The 24716-nt window shown below is 38.8% G+C and overlaps 2 protein-coding genes across 2 annotated transcripts; both read left to right on the top strand.

Moving 5' to 3' along the window:
• The first annotated feature begins 232 nt into the window (after positions 1-232).
• Positions 233-11340, top strand: LOC102217597 (CTD small phosphatase-like protein 3). Its single transcript, XM_005800852.3, has 11 exons — positions 233-486; positions 3611-3755; positions 3832-3972; positions 4963-5077; positions 5233-5344; positions 6529-6615; positions 7528-7590; positions 7669-7748; positions 7848-7974; positions 8965-9060; positions 10880-11340. Exons 1-11 carry the CDS (start codon positions 367-369, stop codon positions 10943-10945), a joined length of 1152 nt encoding a protein of 383 aa, XP_005800909.1. The 5' UTR covers positions 233-366; the 3' UTR covers positions 10946-11340.
• A 66-nt stretch (positions 11341-11406) lies between these two features.
• LOC106699681 (transmembrane protein 79-like) lies at positions 11407-23827 on the top strand. Its single transcript, XM_014469444.2, has 5 exons — positions 11407-12838; positions 17778-18117; positions 19192-19752; positions 22009-22222; positions 23149-23827. The coding sequence occupies exons 2-5, from the start codon at positions 17838-17840 to the stop codon at positions 23402-23404; spliced, it is 1311 nt and encodes a 436-aa protein (XP_014324930.1). The 5' UTR covers positions 11407-12838; positions 17778-17837; the 3' UTR covers positions 23405-23827.
• Positions 23828-24716: the final 889 nt, after the last annotated feature.

The raw sequence follows: 24716 nt of genomic DNA, 5'->3' as shown, positions 1-24716 counted from the left end.
TAAAGAATAGATTTCTGACCATATACTCGATAAAATATTCATTGTAGAATAAGTGCAGTCCAGTCCACGCTGGCGGCACACGTAAACAGAGAACACGTGATTTATTTCACAGTGGTTAGTTCTATTGTTTAAGCACCGCCCTCAAGCGCCGTCCAGAACAGAGAATCGAAGGCACCGCTGCAGTTTTAAACTCGCTCCTCCTCTTTGATTCGAGAAGACGCGGGGATGAGCGGGGCGTGGTTACACCGAGTAAACGTCCAGTTGTGGGCGGGGAGGAGGAGAACTAAAACGCTTGCCCGAAGGCAACACAGTGCAGCGGAAGAGTTTCAGTTTAGATGCTTTAGGAGTCTTGCATGAAAAGGAAAAATGAGACTTAGGTCTCAAAGGACGATCACCGCTGCTTCGGAGACGCCGAGGAGGACACGTCAACGGTCGAGACAAACGCGCCGTTTGACGACGGAGACGGAAAGCCCCTTACCAAACAAGGTAGCTCATCGATGTAAAAACGGTTGTTTCATTTTAGTAACACTGAGCATATTTGTGGCAACAGTGAACAGTTTTCAGGTAAAATATCCAGTTATCGCTCAAATGTTCTGATGTTTTGCTAGTTTCAACACAGCAGACGGTGCTAATGCTAACTACTGTTAGCATCTGGTGTTTAAACAGCATCTGAACGGTAGGTGGCCTAAACGAATGACGACCAATCGCCCCTAACGGCAGTCAATCAGAAGTAGAGATATTGGGTCACCGATCAGATTTTTAAAAGTTTTGTAGTAAATATTTATCCACGAAGGTAATTTAATCAGCTTTTACTGTGGATAGAACGCTGGCATTTTCAGAGCTCCGGTAGGAGGCGCTGTTTCAGAGTAGTGCTGAGGTTGGCTTCGGATTGACAAACATCTGTTCTTCAGATACCGTTTAGCTCAAAATGAAACTATCAGGGCGGAAGTTTCCCACAACTAACCACAGTACAGCATAAAAAATATTGTGTGTAAAAACTAAAATTGTCAAACCATTTCGATGTTTTTTAATTGCTTTCTGCTTTCTAAGATTAGTTGGTCACGTCGGAAGGACAATGTGTATGGATCAGAATAATTCTTGGACGAAAGCTAGATTTTTTTTTCTTTCTTTTTTTTACTATATATATATCTTCTTTTTTTTAAGGCATTGCACACCTCTTACCAGTACTAAATCAAAAGCAAGATTCAGAAATTTCTTGTGAAATTAGCTTTTTTTTCCCCAAGTGCTTCTGACCTAAATTAAATTATATTCTGACAGTTTTTTTATACATGCATAACAATCTGATATTAGGTAGTTAGTAAGCCAATCTATCTGCTCAGGTAGCCACCTATTTAACACACATGCTTGCCGTAACTGTGTTTTTATCTAAAAATCATATTTAACTTTATGGTTTTAGTTTATATTAGACAAAATAAAAATTTTCTCCATGCTGTGACAATTGCAAAATACAGTGAAATCTTCCAGTTCCTTGCCTTTCTTTTAGTCAAAACTCTTTATTTGTTTGTTCCTTTCTTATAGAGTCACATCTTACTTATGTCAACATCTAATGTCACAATAATGATTTAGATTTATGCCAATAAATGTATTGTGTATAACTGCACAGAGGCAGTTTGAATACTCTTTTCTGCACAATGAGGAGTAAATGGTATGTGTATTTTATTCAACCACAGAGTGAAGCTCCTAAATGTGTTTAGAAGTAATCATTGAGGGGTCAGAGGTCAAATACTGAGCAACCTATTTGGTGGCACTTTTACATAGGAGTGCCGTTTGTGTTTCTAGAACTGTAGCAACTTGGTCAGACTTTAATCTGGATCTGGGTGATTATAGATAAATAAATTGATATTAAAAATAACACTAAAGCCGTGGTGGCAGTGGCTCAGGAGATGGATTTATTTGTAACTGGTGGTTGCTGATTCAAACCCCTAATTAGTCCTTATGTCCTTCTTTAAGACAAAGAAAAGGGACAAATTAAGATCAATACTAGTAGTAATAGAGATTTTATTTTTTAAATGTTTTAATAAACAAAACACAGACTTCTACAAAGTACTGTGGGACTTTATGAATTATATCAACGTGTTGATGTTGTGGGTTTGAGTATAAACCCCTTTTGTTTAGCTTTCCATTTGATTAATAACAACTGGAACATCATAAAGTGTCATCTGTTTTTCAGCCTCATCATTTTCTCTTACTTTGCCACTGCAATGTAGAGGTTTTTTTTGCCCGTTTCCTTTATATTTCTTCCAGTCATGTGAAGCACTTTGAGTTAGTTTGATGCTGAAACCGTGCCTTACTAACAAAACTAGCTCTTCCTGTCGTAAAAATGTTGAAATAATGATGGCTTTTAGAGGACGGATGCGCTGAGTCTGTGTTGGATTAACGCAGAGTCGGTCGCATGCAAGAGTCAGTCCGGAGAAAGTAGGTCACCAGAACACACGTGTTTCACGCTGCAAACACAAATGAGGGTTGAGCCGCTGCCAGGAGTTTACTCTGGTTTGATGGTTGAGAGCAGAAATGGCGGATCAGGCCTCAGCGTTTAGTATCTGATGTTGCTCATTAAAAACCCAAATGAGACGTTTTTGTTCCACCAACTGATGTTTTAATGCTCAGGTTTCATTAAATGTGCTTTTTATGAGCACATTTGAAAAAAATGCCTATTGTCATTAGCTATTGTTGTTCATTATGTGGAGTAGAAGTTGCTGTGGTGCTATTAAGAAAGTGTTGGTTTCATCAACTAAACATTAGTGTTTGAGGCTCTGTGTTCAGGACATTTGGTCTTAAAACAAATCATGGAATCAATATTGGTTTGATAAAGGCTCATTCTTGTCTCTAGTAATAATTTGGACAGCTAAAGCTCATAGATTAATCATAACAACGCTGTTTATAATTGAAGTTAATCTGTAGATATGCATGAAGATACAAAATTCATTTTGAAAAGATTTTTTTTAAAAACCTTCTCCCAGCAAAAGGTATAATCACAATGTCATGATGCCAATTTCAATACTTGAGAAAAAAAGAAAAGTTGACTCGTGCATCATAATAAATAAAACAACCATTACAGCTCTATTTTCCAGGGGAAGATCATAACGCTCAAACTAGAATTGCAAAAAAGAATTACAAAGAATTAGAAGTACATAAACTAAAAACATAATATTAAATAATGATGTAGATAATGGGCTATAGGCCAGTCGTTCATCCAGCGGCCTGCCATGTTTTTGAGTTGAAACATTTTTTAAAGTTGACTGGAAATTTTAAAATATGACTTGATAATTATGTATTATTGAAAGATTGGAAGATTAACACCTGATCACCAACTATAAAGTATTTTAAAAAATGAAAACATTTTAAATAAATGAGCAATGCTTAGCCTGGTGGGGGCACAAGTAAAGCCTGGAGGCCCACCAGGCTTATAATACACTGGGGAAAACCCTGACAGTGGATCATCAAGGTGGTTTTATCTGTGAAAATAAAGTTAGATTTTCTGAATTTCTCACATCTACCAAACTTTGCCACCACAGACTAAATTGTTTGATCTCATGATTGAATGAGACTAATTTTCATAACTGCTTTTATTTATTTCACCTGTGACTAGGTTGAGGAGGAGTCTGTGGCTCACCAACCAGAAGATGAGGTTCCTACGGTGAAGAGGCGGCCGCTGCCTCGTGGCCGGGCAAGGAAGCGGCCGAGGGCCATCGCTGTTGAGGACAGAGAATCGGGTGTTTTATCTCCATCAGCAGGTTACACTCGTTAAGTTTTTTATTTTGCTTAATCTACAAATCCTCTTTCCTAACCGATCCTTTTCTTGTCTTCCAGATTTGGCTTTCAAGACTCCACTCAAGCCCATACTGCACCATGAGCGCATTCTGTCGGAGATCGACGTGGCGTCTCCTCGTAACTCCACGGCCAGAAACATCTATCCGCCCATCGTGCGGTTCCTCACTCCCAGCAAGGAGAGTAGGTGTCTCAGCTTCTGACCTGAAACAGTGAAGAGGATCAGAGAGTCCTTTAGTTTCGCTCCTGTCATTTCCATCAGCCTCATGGTCTCTGCTGCTTTCAGCAAATCTTTTGGATTCAGTTTTTAACTTTTTCCACTGCATGGTGACGCCATGCGATCACACAAGATGAACAGCAGTCGAGGAACATTGATTTATTGAGTTAACAGGAATGTAGACCGAGCAACAATGAGCAAATAGTTCAGACCGCTGTGTGTTGGTGATTGCATCATTAAGAGTTTTTCTGGTAATCAGCAGCAGTTCCTCAACTTCAGCAGATGGCATCGTGTCAGCGGGTTTTGGAGAAGGGCTTTCAGTCAATGTGAAGGCTGAATGCTAACAGCTAGTCAGAAAACCACCTGCGTTGGCTAAAACAGAAAACTATATTTATCACAGTTTTAAATGAAATGTCTATGTCTGAGCAGTTGGTGTGAATAATTACTTCATCATTTGTATAGTGAGAAACATGTTACGGTGAGAAATGTGCAAAAAAAAAAAAAAGTCCTGCCAGTCCGTTTTATTTTTAACATTTCAGTTGGATTTGTTCTAAATTAGTCAAAGTCTTTTTTTGTATGAGCTCTTAGCCTTCCACTGTTTTTAGGATTTATTCACTTTTCTTCATCTTTACATATTTTAAAGACAAATAGTGTGATTACACTATATTTACAATTTTTAAACCATCCGTAATATCTTGGATTGGCAACAAGCCCAGTTGGAACTCTCCGATGTAAACAGCGGTCTCTGCGTGTAATCGTCAGTAAACTTAACATCTTAGCTCAGCTTTCTAAATCTGACATTAAAGATAAATAAATGATCGGGACGGTATAAAATTTAATAAAAAGAAAAGAAAAAACTCATCATACCTTTTGAGCTTCCTCTGCCAGTCCTGCTGTAGTGAATCGCTGCTCCTGCCGGGTCGTCTCAGGCTGTTTTTCTTTGTTTTTCTGCTCAGATATGAAATGTCCTGAAACTGCCAACAGTGTTTTGCTGAGCCCAGAACAAGGAGTGTTTGGTTACGGTTCCATCGACCTGCTGGCTGGAGATGAGGACGACGACGTCTTTGATCCGTACGTTCTTCTTCCTCCTCTCTGTTTTTTTTTTTGTTTTTACCTCTGGAAGAGGAAACCTCTCATTTTAACAAAAGCTAGATTTCCAGTCCCCTCATTAATGTAAATATGTTCTCCTGCTTTTATGTGTTGCATTTTTATTATCGTGTTCTCAGATTTACCTTTATCAAGAACATCCCGTCCCAGTCTCAGCATTCCCGACCGTGTCTCCGAGATATCCCGCCAAAGACCCGGAGCACTCCGGAGGCCACGCTGGTGGTGGACTTGGTACGCTCAGTCATACCGCAATTCTGATGCACTAATGTTCATCCCAGAACCAAACTGGGATAAATACTGGAACTGGAAAACAATCCTAGTATGATGTAGAGCTGAAACTAACAAATAATTTAGCAACTGGATCCTATCACTTTATTGTGATGATTAATTGGCTAATCTTTTTAATTAATTGGCTTCATCAAAAATGCAAATAAGCAATTTAATTCCTTTATTAAACAAGAAAATAAACATTTCATTGCCCATAATGCAACAGCTTAGATCTCCATTAGTGTCGTTTTGATCAGAATTGTAGAAAAGATCCATCTGAAGATAAGAAATACTTTAACATCAAACTGTGAATAGATCTGCGCTTTATGGACAACAAAAGGTGCCTAATGACAGATTAATTTTTAGAGAATTTGAGCCAGGTGAAGCTCAAACTCTCACTTGAGAGGTTTTGGGTTGAACACATTTACAAATGTTTTCATCTTAAAATCAAAATGTACATATTTTTTGTACAGTTTTGGTTCTGGTACTGGATTTCAGCAAATGTGTCTGTAACTCCAGTTAACGAATAATCAATTACTAACTTAGTTGCTGATTATTTTAATAATCATTTCATCACAATTAATCTGATTAATTGCTTAATTAATTCCTAGTCCCAAAGACTGAGAAGGATTTTATTTGTTCATCATATAAACAGTAAATGTTTATTTAGATGTGAGTTTTATGCTGCGTGTAGAAACTATCTGAGCTAAAGCAGCTGTTCATTATCCCGTCTGCAGCTAATTATCCCCGACTTTAAAGAGAAGGGAGGCTGCAGCTCGGCTCCCTAATTATTAACTCCCCTAAACTTGTGAACCGCTGAAGCAGCTGCTGGATCAGCGAGTCGGATCATTGATCGAGACGTTTTAGTGCGATGGAGCAATCCGGAGGTGAAAAACCAAACCAAAGAAATCAACCTGATTTAAACATAACTCTGCTGCCAGCACGATATCCATTCAGTGTCATTTGGTTTGGTTCGCTAGCTGCATTAAAGGTTAGGAGGTTCTGGGAAAAGAGCAACATATTGGTAGAGACTTAACAATAAACATGAATATCAATGACATTTTTTTTATTTTTAGTCCTAACCATTTGTGTTATGGCAGCAGCTGGATTTAAATGAAGACCGATTCACGTTTTTGTTTCCCGAATAGGAGGAGACGCTCATGTTCAGTTCCCTGAATGTGATCGAAGAAGCAGATTATACTTTCTATACCACATTCCAGGATCATCAATACCAGGTAAATAATCTCTGCCACCTTCTTCTTTAGTTGATGCTCCAACAAATGACTCGATGAGTTTCTCATCTCGGCTCCAGGTTCTGTTTTAGCTTCCTGTTAGCCTGTTGGTTAGATTCAGGTGAGCTGAACCAGGAAAATATAAATAAAATCCTACATGTGGCTCACAACGGACGGTTTTATGGAACATGCCGAGTTGGTGAATCTGAAATTTGCTGTTTAGTAAACAAACATTTTCTAGAAAAGTTGCATTTTTGTAATCTTGTAATAACATTTAGGTCTGTTGTTGCACAAACTAAAGCAAGAAGCTCCGAGATTAAAATCATAATTGTATAATTTTCACTCTCTCCAGCTGTTCATTAAATGTGAAAAACTAAAACTCCCAACATTTATTGTCTACAAATATTTTACAATTTTGTAATGTCAGTTTATTTTTAAAAGGCATCAGTTGTGGACATGCTTTGATGCAGAAATTGGGTTAATATTGCTGTTATTCATTAAATTTTGGGTGGATTCAGAACAAATAATTCTATCAGAGAACCTGGAACATTTTTTTTTTTTAGTTTTGTATGTTTTATGTTTTCTGGTTGATTAAAATCGAATCGGCTTGTAGGAAAAAAATTACAGAAGTCTGTATTGGCATAAAACTATACTGAAAACAACAAAATTAAGATTTCTTTGCCTTTTCTTGATAATAATGCCTTACACCCACAATGCAGCACTCCCAAACATTCCCAGAATTCCCTTATGCTTGTGTAACCCAAACATTAAGATGCCACAGAGAAATCCTGGGAATGATTCAGAGCTACTAGAAAGTTTAAAGTAAAAGCTTCGCATAAGGCAATATGCAATTCATGCAACACCAGTCATTTTTCATGATTTTTTTAATAAAGAAGTGTTTGTTCCTCTCAACAGGTGTACATGATCCTGCGTCCACATGTGAGAGAGTTTCTTCAAGCCATGGCAAAAATCTACGAGGTTTGAGAGACTCACAGTTTCTGTTTCTCTTTGTAAATCAGTTACAAACTCCTAACCGCAGCTTCCTGTGATTTCCAGCTTTTTGTTTACACCTGTGCAAAGAAGGAATACGCTGAGAAGATCCTGGAGATCCTCGACCCTCAGAAGAAACTCTTCCGGTGCGTCGCCTTCAGAGCTGCTGCTGATAGTTTATTTGTTTTTCTCTGCTTTGTTACAAGTTACCATTGAGCTGCTTCTGATTTTTTAATTTTTTTCAGACACCGCCTGTATCAGGACGACTGCGCCTGCGTCCTCGGTCACTACATCAAGGACCTCAGCATCCTCGGGAGAGACCTGACGAAAACCGTCGTTCTGGATAACGCACCGCACACCTACCCATACCACGTGAGAAACTTTACTACACAGAAAACTGTATAGCTTAAAAAATTTATTTAATTATCAGAGAGTAGAACTGCACAATATATTAACTTAATATTTCAACTGCAAAGGATTGTTTGGATGTTTGGGAGGTTACCGTGTGTTAATGCCATGCATGCAGATAATATCTAAAGAAGTATAACTCTTTTTACAATATGTAAACAAATAGATGTCTGGTTAGTCATCAGTGGGAGTAAAAATCTAGAAGTACTTTATTTTTAATAACTTAGCAGATAAACACGACTGTAGGGAAACTGGAATAAATTAAGAGTCAGAAAAATCTGGGGTAACTTAATATCGCACTCTTTAGCTTGGCAGTAAAATGTTGTGGGGGGGGGGTTCTCTCATAATGTGCAGCAAGATTTTTTTAATTTTTTGATAAAGATACACTCTTGAGCTTTGGTTTTCGCAAATCCATTTCTCTTTAAGAACTAATTAAAACACTCCTGCTCACTATAACTCTTAGATTTCCGAAAAGCTGCCAACATTTCCACATTCAACATGTTCGATAACGGCTCAGTGTTGAAACCTCAAAAGCAAATAAAAGAGCAACTTTGCTGCAAGATGTTCAGCCTTCTTGTTAGCCGCTGATGTCTTGCTCTTTCTCGCTGTAACACAGCCTGATTGAGCTGTAAACATAATGTTTTTAAAAAAAAAAACCAGCAACCTGCTTATTAAATATTGACACATCAGTGAGGATGAAGCCACATTTTGTCATCTGGCTTTGTTTTAAACTCCACTATTACTCATAACTGTGATTCGTCCCTCTGCAACAACATCTACACCAAAGAGTGCCAGAGGATATCACAATAAGATCTCATTTTTAAGTCTCTGAACAAATTTTCCTCTATGTCCTCCTTTACAATTAAAATAAGATATTTTAACCCTCTGTAGGTTTACTTGTTCCTCACTAGTTTAGTGTTTTCTTTGTTTCTCATAATTTTTTCCTTTCTCCAGCTGATGAACACGATACCTATTAAGAGCTGGTCTGGAGGACCAGAAGACAAAGAGCTGCAGAAACTCGTCTCATACATGGAGAGACTGGCTCCAGCGGTAAGTCTGCTTCTAGATGCTTTTCTTTCCCTAGATTTATCCCAAAGAAACACGCTCTGCCACAGGCGAAAATAACCATAAAACATTTAACAGCTCCTGTAGGTCATCTTTAATCATCTAATATTACAAAAATATGTGTTAAAGTTAGAATCCTGGGCTTTTATTCCTCTAGAAGTTGCACTTAAAGGAAAAATATTGTTGCTCATTAAAGAGTTTCAGCACAGAAAGTTCTGCTGCCCTCATGTGGACACATTAAGGCATTGCAGGCTAAGTAGTTAAGTTTGTATGTCTAGTCTAAAATTAATAATTTGTGTGTATAAATCTATTCTTAATGGCTTGTTTATGGCACAAAAGCTATTTTATCTATTTATGTCTGGAATTAATTTTAAACTTTTAGAGAGGTGCAGCTGTATCCTGACTTGAATCTGATAAAGAAAATATGGAAGGATTAAAGATTAGGGGGATGGCTGTTAGGCCTTCCAAACTAAAACTCATATAGATAATCATCAAGACTAATAGTCAAAATATCAAGAGAAACAATTATGACAAGTTTTCTGACTGCTGTATTGGCAGATGCTTTTATTTATCCTCCTTTTACACTGAAAAAAGGACAAAATACACTCACTAGATTTTAAATAAGCCACATTATCATTGAAGGCTAAAATAATGTAACCCACAGACGATAAGTAAAATACAATGTTGCAGATGTTACAGTAATTTTAATTTTTTTAATCAGTGCTGACCACTCATTCGTCACCATTTTTAGCGCCTCCAAGAAGAAAAGCAGTTGGTAAAAAAAAAAAATGTTGACGGAATGTGAGTGGTCTGCATTGATGGTCCATAGTTACCTTATGGCATCCATATCACTGCAGTTAAAGTTATACACCTGGTACAAGCAATTGAAACTCTCCTGGAGTTAATTTCATTTTTTAAAATTACTGTAACATCTGCCGCTGCTTGGATCTGTTTTCTGGTGTTTGTAAAATGCTGCTGAAAGAAAAGAATAACCCTGGCTGCTGCAGACTGAGGCTGTTGTTTATCTATGATAGAGTTTAAAAACTGGTTTGTTTTTGTTCTTTTCCAAACTCTTGGCCAGAGTTAACAGAACAATTATGTAACGTCATTTCCAACCTAGAAACATTGGAGGAAATGAAAGTGTGCTTAAAAGAGTTTTCACTCTTGACAGTTCAGTAAACTCGGTTGGATTGGGGCTCAAACATTCGTTACATTTTCAGCTGGTGAGGTTCAGCTAAATGAAAAACCTGCTCCTCTCCTCACCAGTGGTGGCGCTGCACCAAGAACTACTGAAGGAAACGACACAAAAACCTCTGAATAAGACACTGAGCAGAACTTCCTTTCTTCACTAAATGTAAACAAAAATGGATTAGCATCAGATTTTAGCGGTTGCAGGATTTAACAATGAGCCATTTTTCCCGCTGGTGTTTAGACTCACATTTGTTTTGGTTGTATTTACCCAGAATCCTCTGCGCTATAGTCCGCTTCCTGTCATCCATATATTCACTCAAACTGAGACTTAAGGTTTTTAGGTGGACCAGCGTTCGCTGTTTTGGTCCACATCAGAGTTGGATTACACGTTCACATCTCCCCCATACAAACCGGACCTTCTTTCAGAGTTTGATTAAAGCGGACTGAACAGAGCTAGTGTGAAAGCGACTTAAACTCTTCAAGAAAAGGCTTATGGGTATATCTCTTTTTCTTTTTGATTAAATTATCAACCTCTTCACCCTCTCAGCTGTTATGAACTGAACATCTGCCTTTCTTGCCGTGGCTACAGGTCAGATTCTTTTTGTTTCTCCAGGAGGATTTTCAGGAGGTTCTGAAGAAGAGGAAGGACCACTTCCACAGGTTGCTGTCCGAGGACTGACAGACCCTCCCTGCCTCACCAGCTGACTGTTGTAGCTCATGTTTAGGTTGAATTGCAGATTCCAGATTGGACCGCCTGACCGGAAGGCGGTATGTCCGTGTCGGGAACCGGGCCGGTTCTCCTGCGGTTCTCCTTAAAGGACGGCACATTTCAGACGCTGCTGACCGGTCGTCACTTGAACCCGGCTTCTTTCCAGAACTGGTTCCTCAAGCAGCAAACTGCTAACACGTGTAAATATTTCCCGAACAAAACTTGAATTATTTTGTTAATATTTCTAACTTTCTATTTACTGATCATATTGCTAATCAACAGCTGTTATCTGTATATTTTAGAGGCTTTTTTTTGTTGTTAAATTATATACATTTACTCCAACAATAAAGAACTAATGGAGCGTTGCTGTGTTGCCTTAGCTCATTGTTTCAATATTTAACTTGACTGGTTGTTGTGGTAATGTCAGGTGTGGTTCTGATGCAAATAATTCAGGAAGTGGGCGTGGCCTTCCCTGAGCTATCAGATTGATAACTTTTATTGAGAAAATGGAAATGGTATTTATGGGAAGGTTGGGTACAGTTTTATCTTTAACTGGTTTCCTTTTATCAGAAATTCATATTTTTATTTTCTATCTTGTTGTTTTCAGTAGAAATGGATCGTAAATCGGTTTTCAGGCAAACAGGGAATAAAACGTTTTTCAGTGTATTTTGATTTAAAAGGAAAATAACCTAAATGCAATTTTTGCCTTTGAATTTGCCATGAACAACATGCAGATCCTGTTTTCCACTAGTCTACCTTACTCCACTACCTTACTCAGATAAATGTCTGAGTGGTAGCTTGGAGACTTGGCAAACCGGCACCTTACCCAGGGGCTCAAGAGCTGAATTAGTTTGTTTTAACCATGGTGGTAAATTGTAGCAAAAAAACCTGCCAAGTTGTCATTTCTGCTCCAGTTCTCAACATTCCTTTTCCAGTTTTAGTGGATGTGACAGAGTTTTCTTTTTGTTTTAGAAAAGTAGTTTTTAAATGATTTTTTTATTATTTTTTAAAGCAGTTTGATCATACTTCCTGGATCTTTCATTGCTGTTTCCTTCAGCTTCATCATCCTCAGCAGCATTCATCATGGCATCCAGAGTCGAGCTCTAAGCCTCAAACATGCGCGACATCCCGCCTTGCAACTTAATTATTTAAAATTTATGATGAAATCTGTCCAAACTAGATTTTCTGCCATTTTTACTGATGTGCTTTGCCTCTTGTGATGTCATCAACACAAATGAGAATCCTGGGTTTTTTTTGTTTTGTTTTTTTACCTTCTGTGGGTTTTTTAGAACCTCACATTTCCATAAATCATGACTTTAAAATCCAAAACTGCGCTACGCAGCTGTGTTTTCACTTTGTGTGAATTTATTAGGGATTAATAAAATCCTCGCTGAATTGTATCTTTAAAAGGTCTGAAAAGCGCGCAGGGAAGCTGAGATATTTGCGTTAATAAAGTTCCTCCTCGGGACAAACACTCATCCCGAGTATGAATATTAGATGGAAGCTGGAGTTTAGTTTGAGAGTAAATGTTTACCGTCCTGTTTGGACAAACTTGTTTGTGTGATGGCTGTGATTGCTAATGTTGAATTTGAAGATAAACTGAGAGTAAGTGCCGCCTCCTCCTCCTCCTCCTGCTGTGGATCCTCTCCGGCTTTATTTGCTCCATATGGTCTTTGACATGGTACCCGGGAAGAAGGGAGGAAAGGGAAAAAAAGGAAAACCGTGTGTGGGCGGAGGAAAAACCTAGTATTTTGTCCGTCCTGAAATTTGATTCAGAAGTTCAGGATCCTGGAAGACAAAAAGCAAACCGAGGGGGAGGGAAGGACGGCGGAGTAAATCCACACACTGCAATCTCCGACTCAAGTAAGTTCGTTTTAAAACCTTTTCTGTTCAGACAAACGCGTTCATTTTGGAGCTTAAACTGCGGCTTGCGGTTACAATGTAAACAATCAGCTCCTGTGTGTGACGGATTTCTGAATGACTTTACATTTTACGCACGACTGCATGCGCTTCATTTGATGTATTTAATGATAAATGTGAAAATCCCTGCATACCTGCAGTTTGCGCAACGATTGAGTCATTTTTTGTTTTTAAATCTACTTTAAGAGTTTTAAGAAACTGCTTTAAGAGTTGCTCAGCTCAGCAGTGAGGGACAAAGTGTGTTTTTTGTTTGTTTTTTTTTCTTTTTACCCCGTCATGCGCCATCTCCAACAAATCGCGCTGATTTGCTCCCCTCCGACCTGCAGGCCTCCTAATTGTGATCTATACATGCCAAGGTCCTCATTTGTTTAGAAAATGGTCGTTCACGGAGAGGTTTGCGTGCTGACTCCAGCGCCGCAGTTGGATGTGCGCCAAAAAAAAAAAGTGCAGGAGAAAAAGCTCTAAACGCAATCTGCAGATGTGATTGAAATGGCTCAAGCGGTTCCAGACCCACAAAAGGCGCCTTAATGGAGCTATTGTGCTTTCAGTTGAATCCATCATAAACTTGGACTATTCTTTGGATTTTAATTTTTTTAAAAAGTGGACTAGAAAGAAAGTTTTAACATTTAACTTATTTTATTTTATTTTACTGACATTAACCTAATTTATCCCCAGGCTAAATTTGGCAGCACAGCACCACCATTTTTTAATTTGCACATTGTGCATTTAACAGTTGAAATAACATGGTTACAAATGCATTTTTTATGCTATTGAATAATATTTTTTCACCAATGTGTATTAATTTCGTTTTTGTCCCTTTTTTGCTAATATTTAATGTATTATAAGTTCATTTTTCATTGTAGTTCAGTGTTTCCCTTGAATGCAGTGCAGAGAAAAATTTATTTTTCCCTCTGATATGTTTCTTATTTTCTCACATTTAAAAGTTTGAGCATCAACCAACAAATATTAACGTCAAAAGTAAATTAAAACCAGCTTTCAAATGATGATTTACTAACAGAAAAAAAGCACATAAAAATCAATTGGATAGAACTTGTCTACACTGAAAAAAGAAAACAGGTGATTCAACGTAAAAAATTATTTGATGTGTTTCAAGCATTTACATTAAGTTTATCCAGGTAAATGAAGTTTAAATTGTCATGTTAAACAATTGTAAATAAAGTAAGTTTGACAAACTTGATTCAATTTCAATTATTTTTTCTTTAAGTTGGAGCTCCATTTTCATTTTTATTTTATTTTTTGCACAGTGACGACATGAAGTTGACTGCAAATACCTCAAAACAACATTAAGGAAATTACAGAACAGAAGTGGAAAAATCCACAAATCTATCAGTTTTAAAGTTGTTCCATTGCATCTGGGCAAAATTAACAGAATATTATTAAAAAGTATTTTATACCAACAGTCAAACATGGTGGTGGCAGTGTGATGCTCTGGTGTTGCTTTGCTGCTTCAGGACTTATTAATTCTGCCCTGCAAGAGAAAATCCTCTAGATTAATACCCAGCCATCAGTTTGTGACTCTGAATGGCTTTAAAAGCGTTAAATAAAAGTTTAGGAGTGGCCTAATCAAAGCACAGATTTAAATCTTAAGATGCTGAGGTATAACTTTAAACAGGCAATCATGCTCCAAAGCCAATAATATTGCTGATTTAAATCAATTATGCCAAAACAGTGGGGAAAGTGTGAAAATATTCCTTAAAGTGATGAAATACTTTATTGTTTATTGAATAGTTGTGAATTGTTTTTAACTGAAAATCATCTAAAAGCTGCATTTTGTGTTTATTAACTTTGATTTTAAAATTAGCTTGGTGATCTGAAACATTTAGATAAGACTTGAATTGTACAGAGTTATGATCCATTCCCCTTTATTTTGGTTCTGATTCGGACAGTTTGACCCATATGAACTGGCTGCAGGTCCGAACTGATCTCAGCTCTGTTTGTTGTGGGCTCAGACAGACAGACTGGTTCTCAGTCAAATTTGTTTTCCGTAAAACACGCAATTTGCAAAAGAGAGGGAAGGCGCGGCGTTGCTCTGCAAGCCCTGAAATTAGCTGCAGACAAACAGGCTGCAATCACTGGGCGAGTAGCAGCGCTTCGGTACCGGGATCCAAACCCATTTCATCCCCAAAACATTTAATTAGGACTTCAGGAAAATGAGTCTGCTTTAATTATCGTCCTGGTTTAACATGACATGATTCTGTTTCAGATCAGTGACTCCTTCTGTTGGTAAATCAGGCTGACAGCATGAAAGTTATTTAGTTATTTATCGTACTTCTCTGATTCCTGTCTCACATAGTTGGACATTTCATCAGTCTATCTATGGCTGCAACTAATAATTATTTTAGTAATCGATTATACAATCGATTAATTGAGGGTTGTTTTTCTTTCCACATCCTGCTTATTTTTCATTTAACCCTTAAAGTCTTTTTAGGCAATACTAGGAATACATTTAAGATGCAAATAGTTCCTTTTTAAAACATAAAAACAAACATTTTATTGCCTAAAATGCAACAACTTAGCATTACTTTAGTAAACATTTCATCATTTGTAGCAAAAGATGCATCTGCAGCTAACAAAAAATCCTTAAACATGTGAAAACCTTTCTGTCTGATTTAACATCAATAGTGTAGAGTTGATCTGTTTTTCAGGCTAATCAATTAATAATTGGACATCAAAAGATGCTTAACAGGATTTTTATATATAAAAATTTGAGGCAGGTGAAGCTAAAACTTTGCCATTGGAAGATTTCTGTGTAGAACAGATTTACAGACTAAAGTTTCTCATCTTTCATCTGAGTGTTTTCTATTTGCAAATTGCCTTTTTGAATCTGTATACTCACCAAAGTATAACTGATTAATTGTTAATTAACGATTAATCGATTACTAAGTTAGTTGACAATCATTTATTCAATGCATCATGATTAATCCGATTAATTGTTTCAGTTCTACATCCGTCAATGCCTTATAGATACAGAAGTCTAAAAAAATCTCCTACAGAACCAAATTAAACACTTTGTCCAACAATAAACCATTTTTATCCTTCCAGGCTGCAGATAACACTGAAAATATGAAGGATTGCATGCATTTTAAGATCTTTAGCCATATCCGAGTGCATGCATTACTGCCAGCGAATGCTTTCAAAATAAACAGTTGGTGCCACTCAGTAATAACAGACTCAAACAGTGGAAAAGCACACAGAAGAGGCGATGCAAGTGTTACAACCCAGCTGTTTTCATATGAAAAAAATTAAATACTTTCACAAAAGAAACAGACAACCAATTTAACATTGGCGTATTAAATAAAATTATCTTCCTAACAAATTAAAATGAACAAAATTCAGACAAAACCCCCAAATTAATACAAAAACTGGAAAGATGTTGTTTTGCCCTGGATCTAATACGTACTCTGTTCCTTTTTAAATAAGAGTTCCTGTTTTGTGGCAGCTTTCCATCACTGTCACTTGCCTAAAGAAACAGTAGGAAGCTAACAACTGGTAAAGCTAAATTTGTATTTTGCCTGTTTTTATACTTCAATTTGGTTCTCAACTGCTTCTGAAACACATCCATCTGTTTTCTGGTAATAGGGCCATGCTTACTGGTATCTGGAAAACATCGTTTCAAAAATCCTCTCAATTGTTAAGTCACTTTCAACATGCACTGCGCGTTACCTAGCAACCCAAGCAAATGTTGCAACTTTATTCTCCTATTATTTCAACATTATTCTTGAAATTTTATGACTTATTGAACTTAATTTTCTTTTCGTATGGCCTTAATACTTTATCATAAAAATCTCATTATTTAAGGCTACGTTCACACTGCGGCCGAAGAAACCGGATTCTTTTCCAATGCGACCCAGATCGCTTGACCGGATACGTATCCGATTCAATTGTGACCTGAATCTGAACGGTCAGGTTGCGTTCAGATTCAGCCGACCGGAACGTCATTGATACCCGACAAAACGTCACTATTCTGCGCCCTGATACGCGCGAGTGGAAAGAAAAACAACAATCATGGCGGACTGTAATGAGGATTAAGTCGTTACTGTGCTGGCTCCGGTCGGACAACAACTTTAAAATCGCAAGCTGTGCCCCATCGTTAGCATCCATCTTCTTCTATATGACGGTTGGCAAAACACTGAGCACGCTCTCTACTGCGCATGCGGGACACTTTCACGTCGTTTGCAGTTCGTACTTACGGAAGCCCGTTTCCGCCACTCTGTTAAAAAAAATAAAAATAAATTATCTCATTATAATGAGATAGTATCTCAAAAATAATGAGATAGTAACTCATTATAATGAGATAGTATCTAAAAAATAATGAGATAGTAACTCAAAATAATGAGATAGTATCTGAAAATAATGAGTTACTATCTCATTATAACGAGAGTATCTCATTATTTTTGAGATAATATTGAGATATTATCTCAAAATAATGAGATAGTAATTCAAAATAGTGAGATACTATCTCATTATTTTGAGTTACTATCTCATTATTTTGAGTTACTATCTCATTATTTTCAGATACTATCTCATTAAAATGAGATACTATCTCATTATTTTGAGTTACTGTCTCGTGAGATACTATCTCATAAGATAGTATCTCAAAATAATGAGATTATTTATTTATTTTAACAGAGTGGCAGGAACACATAGAGGTCGCATATATTTGGAACGCCAAAAAAAATCCAATTTGACAAAACATCGGAATTGGGTCACATCAGGCTGCAGTGTGAACGCAGCCTAAGAATAATTTTGTGCAAAAAAAATGAACAAGTTCTGTATAGCCCATAGATCTATAACCTGTTCAAAGAACCATAACAGGTGACCTTCAAACTACAGACTTTAATGTCTGTCCTCCATGCTCCAGGTTTGACGCTGTCCTGGTTTTCGTCTGGACCTCAGCTCGCTACTCTCAGCCTGCGTGACTATGAGCACCTCGGGGCTTCAGGCCACTGACAGGCAGAACGTGAAGGAGCTCGACACCGTGAAGGAGTCCATCAGTGACATCATCAACCAGCTGCAGGACATCGACCCTGCCCGGCTCTCCTTCTCGCCCTTCCTGGACCTGGACACCCAGATCTCCCTGGCGCCGGTGTCGGACAGCCCGGAGTCGTCCGTGGAGGAGCTCCGCTCGGCCTCCCATTCGGCCTCCGGCTCCCAGCGCTCTCTGGAGCCGCCGTCAGCAGCAGCGGCGGCGCAGTCGAGGAGTGAGTCGCTGAATCTCTGTCTTGAATGGAGAAAAAGTAAAAGAGAAGCTGGAACCAAAGGGAGTTAAAATAGATTTGAGGCTAAGCAACAGCATATAAACAACACATTCTACGGGGGTTACATCATTATTCTGCTCGGAGGTTAACACTATTTACTGTGGTTTTGATCAAATGTCTTTGCCCTTATTACAACACCTCGGTCTATTCTTTTCATCGTTTTAGATGTTGCAAATGGAGCTAAATGTTTAACTTTTAGCTAAATAAGCACATTATTTTAGTTGTTTTTGGTGAATGCTTATGTACTATTTACAGGGGCGGAGCTAAAGTGAGGGTCGAGGGGGCACTGGCCCACCCACGTGCTCTGCCAAATGATTGGCAATCCACCCAAAAGAAGAAAAATAATGATAGAAAAGAAAATGTATAAAGCTATTTAGAAATATACATACAGGTCTGGAAAAAACTAAGAGCCCACTGCACTGAACCCCATTGAAATCTACCTGGTTATTCCACCAAAATATTGATTTCTGAACTTTTCCTAAGTTAAAACATTGATGTTATTGTTTCTGAATGAATATGAACTTGTTTTCTTTGCATTATTTGAGGTTTGAAAGCACTGCGTCTTTTTTGTTATTTTGACCATTTCTCAGTAGATATTACATTTTTGCTTGGAGTTTCAGAGACATGTCAGTAGTTGATAGAATAAAAGAACAATGTTCATTTTACTCAAACATATACCTATACTACAAAGTATAATCAGAGAAAATGATCATTTTAAGTGGTCTCTTAATCTTTTCCAGAGCTGTATATAAAATCGTGTTTAACTTCTGTGATACCGAACCATTTTGATTAGTTGATTGATTTATCACAATTAATTTGATTACAAATTTTAGTCTTAATCACAATTCAATTTAATGGCTATCCAACAATTTCCCTCAAATTATTCTTGTCAGAAACCAGAACAGTATATGTCCATTTTAACAGCATATCTTTTAGGTAACACTCGATGCTCCAACGCCTCTGATTGTCTCCTTTCAGATTTGGATTGTGTACTAAAATGTGTTTTGATCCTGACAGGCTCTGCTCGGTGCCACCAGCAGCCCAGCGCCACCCCCGCTCCACACAGCGGAGCAAATCAGACAGAGCAGCAGAAGGAGCCGGATCAAACTCTTTCCAGCCCCATCATCACTTCGCGAAGTTTGGACACCGCCACGGAAAACTGCATGAACCCCCCTCCGCCGGCCTCTCAGGGCGACATTCCCAACGGCACAAACACGCCAAGATGGAGCCCAGAATCCACCAGTGTGGAGAGCCCGGCGGACGAGGGCCGACCCCTGATAGGACCGCCGCGGGAGAGCGTGGAGCTGGCTGTGTGGAGCACAGAGGGGCTCGGCGAGACTGATGGGGCTGCAGGGGAGGCGTCGGATCAGGGGAGGTGCTGCTGCCGGTGTAAATGCAGCCAGAGCGGCCGTCTCCCCGCCATCCTCTCCGTCCTGGCCTCGCTTCTGTGTGCAGCCGGGATGCTCTATGCACTCTATTTCTATGTCCCGATAAGGCCCCCCGACTGCCCGGACGTAAGCTGCCGCATCATCTTCACCATCTGCTGCTGCGCGGTGGCAGCGCTCCCCATGGTGCTCGGTACGACTCAGACACCTGCACAGTCACAAACACAAATTAAACATAAAGATCAAACGTAAAGGCAGCCAGACGAACAGGATGGGGTTCGTCTGGCTGCCTCATCTGGGAATGTTTTCGTTTTTCTATGTATTTTAATGACCTTTTAACTTGGGGTGCACCAATTGCAGTTTTCTGGACGATTACCAATCTTTAAAAAGCCTGACCTGACAATTCCGACTTTGGCCGATACCAATTTTTAGCTTTTGTCTGAAATGTTACTAAATACAGCAAGAAAGTCACTGAGTTGGGAGCAGTGGGATGACTACTGTTAACTACAAATGTTCTCATAAGAGAGCAAAAGAGGAGAGGTACTGATTTTTAGACCTTTGCTGAGGTAGATAAGATCGGTGGATAAGATCGGCTTCACGTGTCAGTATTGGCCGATTACCAATCTCCCAAAATTAAGGAAATCAACTGGCCGATAAATTGGTGCACCCCTTCTGGTAACCCAGACATTTCCCCAGGTCTTTAAGCAAATATGTTCAAACCTTAAACTTTTTCACTTTTTGTAATATTGCCACCAAAACTTCATTTAAGTTTATTTTTTAGACATTATAAAGCCTCATAGTTTTGTAAGAGAACATAAGCACACAATAGGAATGCAAAAAATTTATTGATTTACATTTAATAGATTAAATTTAGTTCCACTGGTTAGATCTTCTTTCAGTGTTATAGTTTGGCTGCCATCCAGAAGAGGGCACTGCTGGTCATCCTAAAGCAGAGCCAGTTGATACAGAAACAAAGATGGTGGAGGGATCCCAGAAAGAGAAAGGGAAACGGCTCAAATGGAGTCTGGTGTGGGATGTAAGATGCAATTGAAATATAATTTATTTTTATTTTTTTTACATTTTTGACTTAATTATTTCTCCGAATATGCTGTTATTTCAGCAAAATGAATTTTTTTTTAGTCTGTGCTATCCAGTTAACTATTAATCGATTACTAACTTAGTTGAATAAGCACAATTTATCCAATGTATTGTTTCAGTCCTAGTCAAATCAGACCAAAGTTGAACTGGCGCTGGCAGCATCATGCAAGTCAAAGATCCAAATGAATATGGAAACTGTTTTTAGGAACTCTCTCCTTCCAAACTTAATGAGAAATACCCAAATAAATATTTACAGCTGCAGCAAAAAGTGGTTCTCTAAAATATTAACTCCGGAATATGAAGACTTATGCTGCCACACTTTTCAGATTTTTACTATTTAAAAAACATTTAAAACATATTTACGTTGGTTTATCACATAAGGCCTAAATAAAATCGGTTCAGTTCAAAAGTACTTTATTAATCCCAGAGGGAAACTAGATGTTGTTGTATCTCAGAGAGTTGCTGGCAGGAAGGATCTCCTGCAGCAGTCAGTATTACAACGACTCTGAAGAAGCCTCTGACTGACAGTTTAAAGAAGCCACACTGAAAAATACAAGTCTAAGGTTTTAAAGTGGGGAAAAGTTCTATCTATGCTGCCTTTATTTCAAACAAATCAATAAGAAACAAAACCAGGCTACATATGCATAAAATATAAAAAAAACAATGTTTTGTCATTTTAGCTCCCATACTTCCACTTTTTTAAAATTATAACCCTTTAATATTATTTCTCTATATCAAAATACATGTAGCAGTATATATTATATCAGTATCTTATATAGAAAACATAATTTTACTTTTATCGTAACAATGTCCTGTTTTATTTTACTGTTTATGTATATCCTTCATCTTTCATACAATTATTTCTAAATATTTTTGTACCTTTTTGTTGAATATATTCATGCTTTTCCACAAAGTCGATGTACACGTTTTTATTTCTTAAATTTTGTCGTCCTCCTCTTTCTGCTAAATATTCTTGAATATTTTTGCGTAGCTGTTTTGACTTCCACCAAATCCAGAAATGTCATCGCACCTGATTTTGTAAAAGTGAGAAAAGTGAAAAGTTTAATGGTCTCAGTGGTTTCCTGTTCAGAATGAGAGAGCAGGTGGCTGAACCAACCCGACCAAATCCATCCCAGAGGAGTTACCTCTGACCCAGATTTCAAGCAGATGACAGAGTGGGGAGTATTTGCATGTTGGCCTTCCTGCCAGCAGTAGCTGCATTCAAATGAGGGAAAAATGTGAAAGCACTAAGTTGCTGTCAGACCAGTTTGCAGTGACTTCGGCGCTGTTTGTGGAAAGATGGCCCAGATTCAAGATGAATTCTGACTTATTGTTCCTCTCTGCCTTGCAGCCATGCTGGTTGGTGCGGTGTGCCAGTTGTGCTCCGGGTCCCTGCGTCTGCAGGAGCCGACTGGTCGAAGACACGCTGTGCAGCAGCTGTTTGTCTCATCATCCCTGGAGCAGCTACTGCTCTACGTGCTCAACCTGGTCGTGATGGCAGCCCTGCTGCCGCAGGAGCAGCTGAAGCTGGTGCCCATACTGGTGGTCATGTTCATCATTGGCAGGTGAGGGTTAGAGTGGGTCGAAGGACTTAATGGTGACCTTTGACCTGAAGGAGTCGTCACCAAACACGAAAACGTCCAAAGGCTCAAACGTGTTCATACAGCCTGGCTTCTACCGGGTCAGAAGTCCCACAGAGAGCTGCACATCAACGAGCTTCTGGCACTCTGAGTGGAGGTTTGACCCAAATTCACTCCAGAATCGGAGAAGTTCATTAAACTTATAGGAAGACAACTAAGGCCACCAAAAAAAATAAAATAAAATTTAATTTCAGAATTCTGACTTCTTTCTCAGAGTTTTGCCTTTTTCTTCTTAGAATTTTGACTTTTTTCTCAGAATTCTGACTTTAGTTTATTTAAGCAGGCTGTCTTAAAACTCAATTCGACCTACCAAATCTGAGACTGTGGCTATAATGCAGGTTTACAAAAGCCCATATATGAAGGGGAGGAAACTGTTTTGTGATTATTTTCATATACGAACAACACCACTGACATACACCTGAGACTGTTTGGCTATTTGTTTGGATCCTGACATAGATTGACTCAGAATTAAAATTCTGAGTTTAAAGTCGTAACTCTGACCTTAAAGTTGAAATTCTGTTCTTCTCTTTATTTATTTTATTTTGTTAAGTGATCCTGATCATGAGCCGTTGATGGATCTTAGCATGGTTTCCAACACTGATGAAAAGCTGCTAAAGACAAAATGAGATGATATTGATCAGGCTTAAATCCTTAGATTTCAGTGCAATGTGGCTTATATATTACTAGTAAAAGTCAAAGCTTAGATATGTTTATGTTTGAGTAATGCAGGTTTGTTGCTGGAAATACTTAATCTTGTAAACGTGACTGACGAGCGAGACGCTGAGTGTTTATCATAAATATCTGTACGTCCTCTGATTTCCTGTTTGGGGTTGTTTTCTCGTCCTCCTCAGGCTTGTTTTCTGGTTCAGCCTGAACACGTGCGGCTCCTGGAGAGGCTTCGGTTCTGGTCTGACCTCCTTCCCGCTCCTCGCCGTGGTCGCTCTCAATCTGTTCCTCATGTACAATCTCAATCTCAAACAGCCCCTTTTTGGCCCTCAGGACGCCCTGTATAATCAGGTCACCCCGTCCTCCTGGTCGGGGGAGACATCGCAGAGCCCGAGCGGCAAACCAGACGTCCTGCCCACAGACATCCTGGACGCTCAGTGAGAGGGAGAGCTGCGCTTTCTTCTCCGAGCGGAGGCCATCCTCCCAGAAATAGGCCATTCCTGTGGTCTGCTGCTCAGCAGAGCTACACCCGCCGCCGCTGTAATCTCCAACTATGTGACGGCTTTTACTTGTTGCTCCTCCTGTGTGCAGCCCTTTTTCATGTGGTTTTGTGCTTTATTATCTGAAATGCAAGCGCTCTGCCTGGCTGTGGCCGAGGTTGCCTTTGAACAATGGTGTACACATAAAACGGTTGTCTTTTTAAGCTGTTCCAATGCCTATATTTAAGTAGAAGCTCTGCCCTGTACGCGGCTGGATTTGTTTCACCGCAATGCAGCTGCAGTTGTCAGATTTTACTAGTTTGACTTTACAGAGGGTTTGTACAGGACAGAGTCGGAATAAAAACCATTTGTAAGAAAAAAAAAATAGACCTGGTGCTTTTTTTTCCTTGGACTGAGCGGTTATTCCTGGTGAAGTGCAGGGACTGTCATTATGTGATAACATGTTGCTCTCCGTGTGTCTCCACCCTGCTGGCATCCTCTCTTCTGATGAACTTCTTGGGTTTGTGGCTCCCAAATGAGACCAGAGACCAGAAGAGAATAAGATTCACTCAGTTTGGTTTCTCAGTAAACTGGAGATTAATGAGATCTTCAGAGGGCAGTAATTAGAGGTCAGACACTGAAGATGCTCATTAAGTTTAAAACTGTAAGTTTTTTCAAGATCTATTATAAAATCTATTTGCAGTCAGGCTGGTTGTAGAAATTAACTCTAAATGTTTTAAAGTTATGATAAAAATTATCTTAAGATGTAAAAAAAAGAAGAATGTTGCTTTCTTCAACTGGATCAGATCTGACAGATGGATGTTTTAAATCTAAAATCCATCCATCCATCATCTGTCCATCCATCATCTGTCCATCCATCCATCCATCCATCCATCCATCCATCCATCCATCCATCCATCCATCCATCCATCCATCCATCCATCCATCCTTCCATCCATCCATCCATCCATTCATCCATTCTTCCATCTGTCCATCCATCCATCCATCCTTCCATCTATCCATCATCCATCCATTCTTCCATCTGTCCATTCATCCATCCGTCCGTCCATCCATCCATCCATCCATCCATCCATCCATCCATCCATCCATCCATCTATCCATCCATCCATCTGTCCATCCATCCATCCATTCTTCCATCTGTCCATCCATCCATCCATCTGTCCATCCATCCATCCATCCATCCATCCATCTGTCCATCCATCCATTCATCCATCCTTCACGTTGTACATTTGTGACAGTATTTTGGGCTTGGA

The sequence above is a fragment of the Xiphophorus maculatus genome, chromosome 9 (assembly GCF_002775205.1).
Source record: "Xiphophorus maculatus strain JP 163 A chromosome 9, X_maculatus-5.0-male, whole genome shotgun sequence".
NCBI lineage: Eukaryota > Metazoa > Chordata > Actinopteri > Cyprinodontiformes > Poeciliidae > Xiphophorus > Xiphophorus maculatus.
The sequence above is the reverse complement of the archived record's forward strand: the minus strand, read 5'-3'. Positions and strand labels throughout refer to the sequence as shown.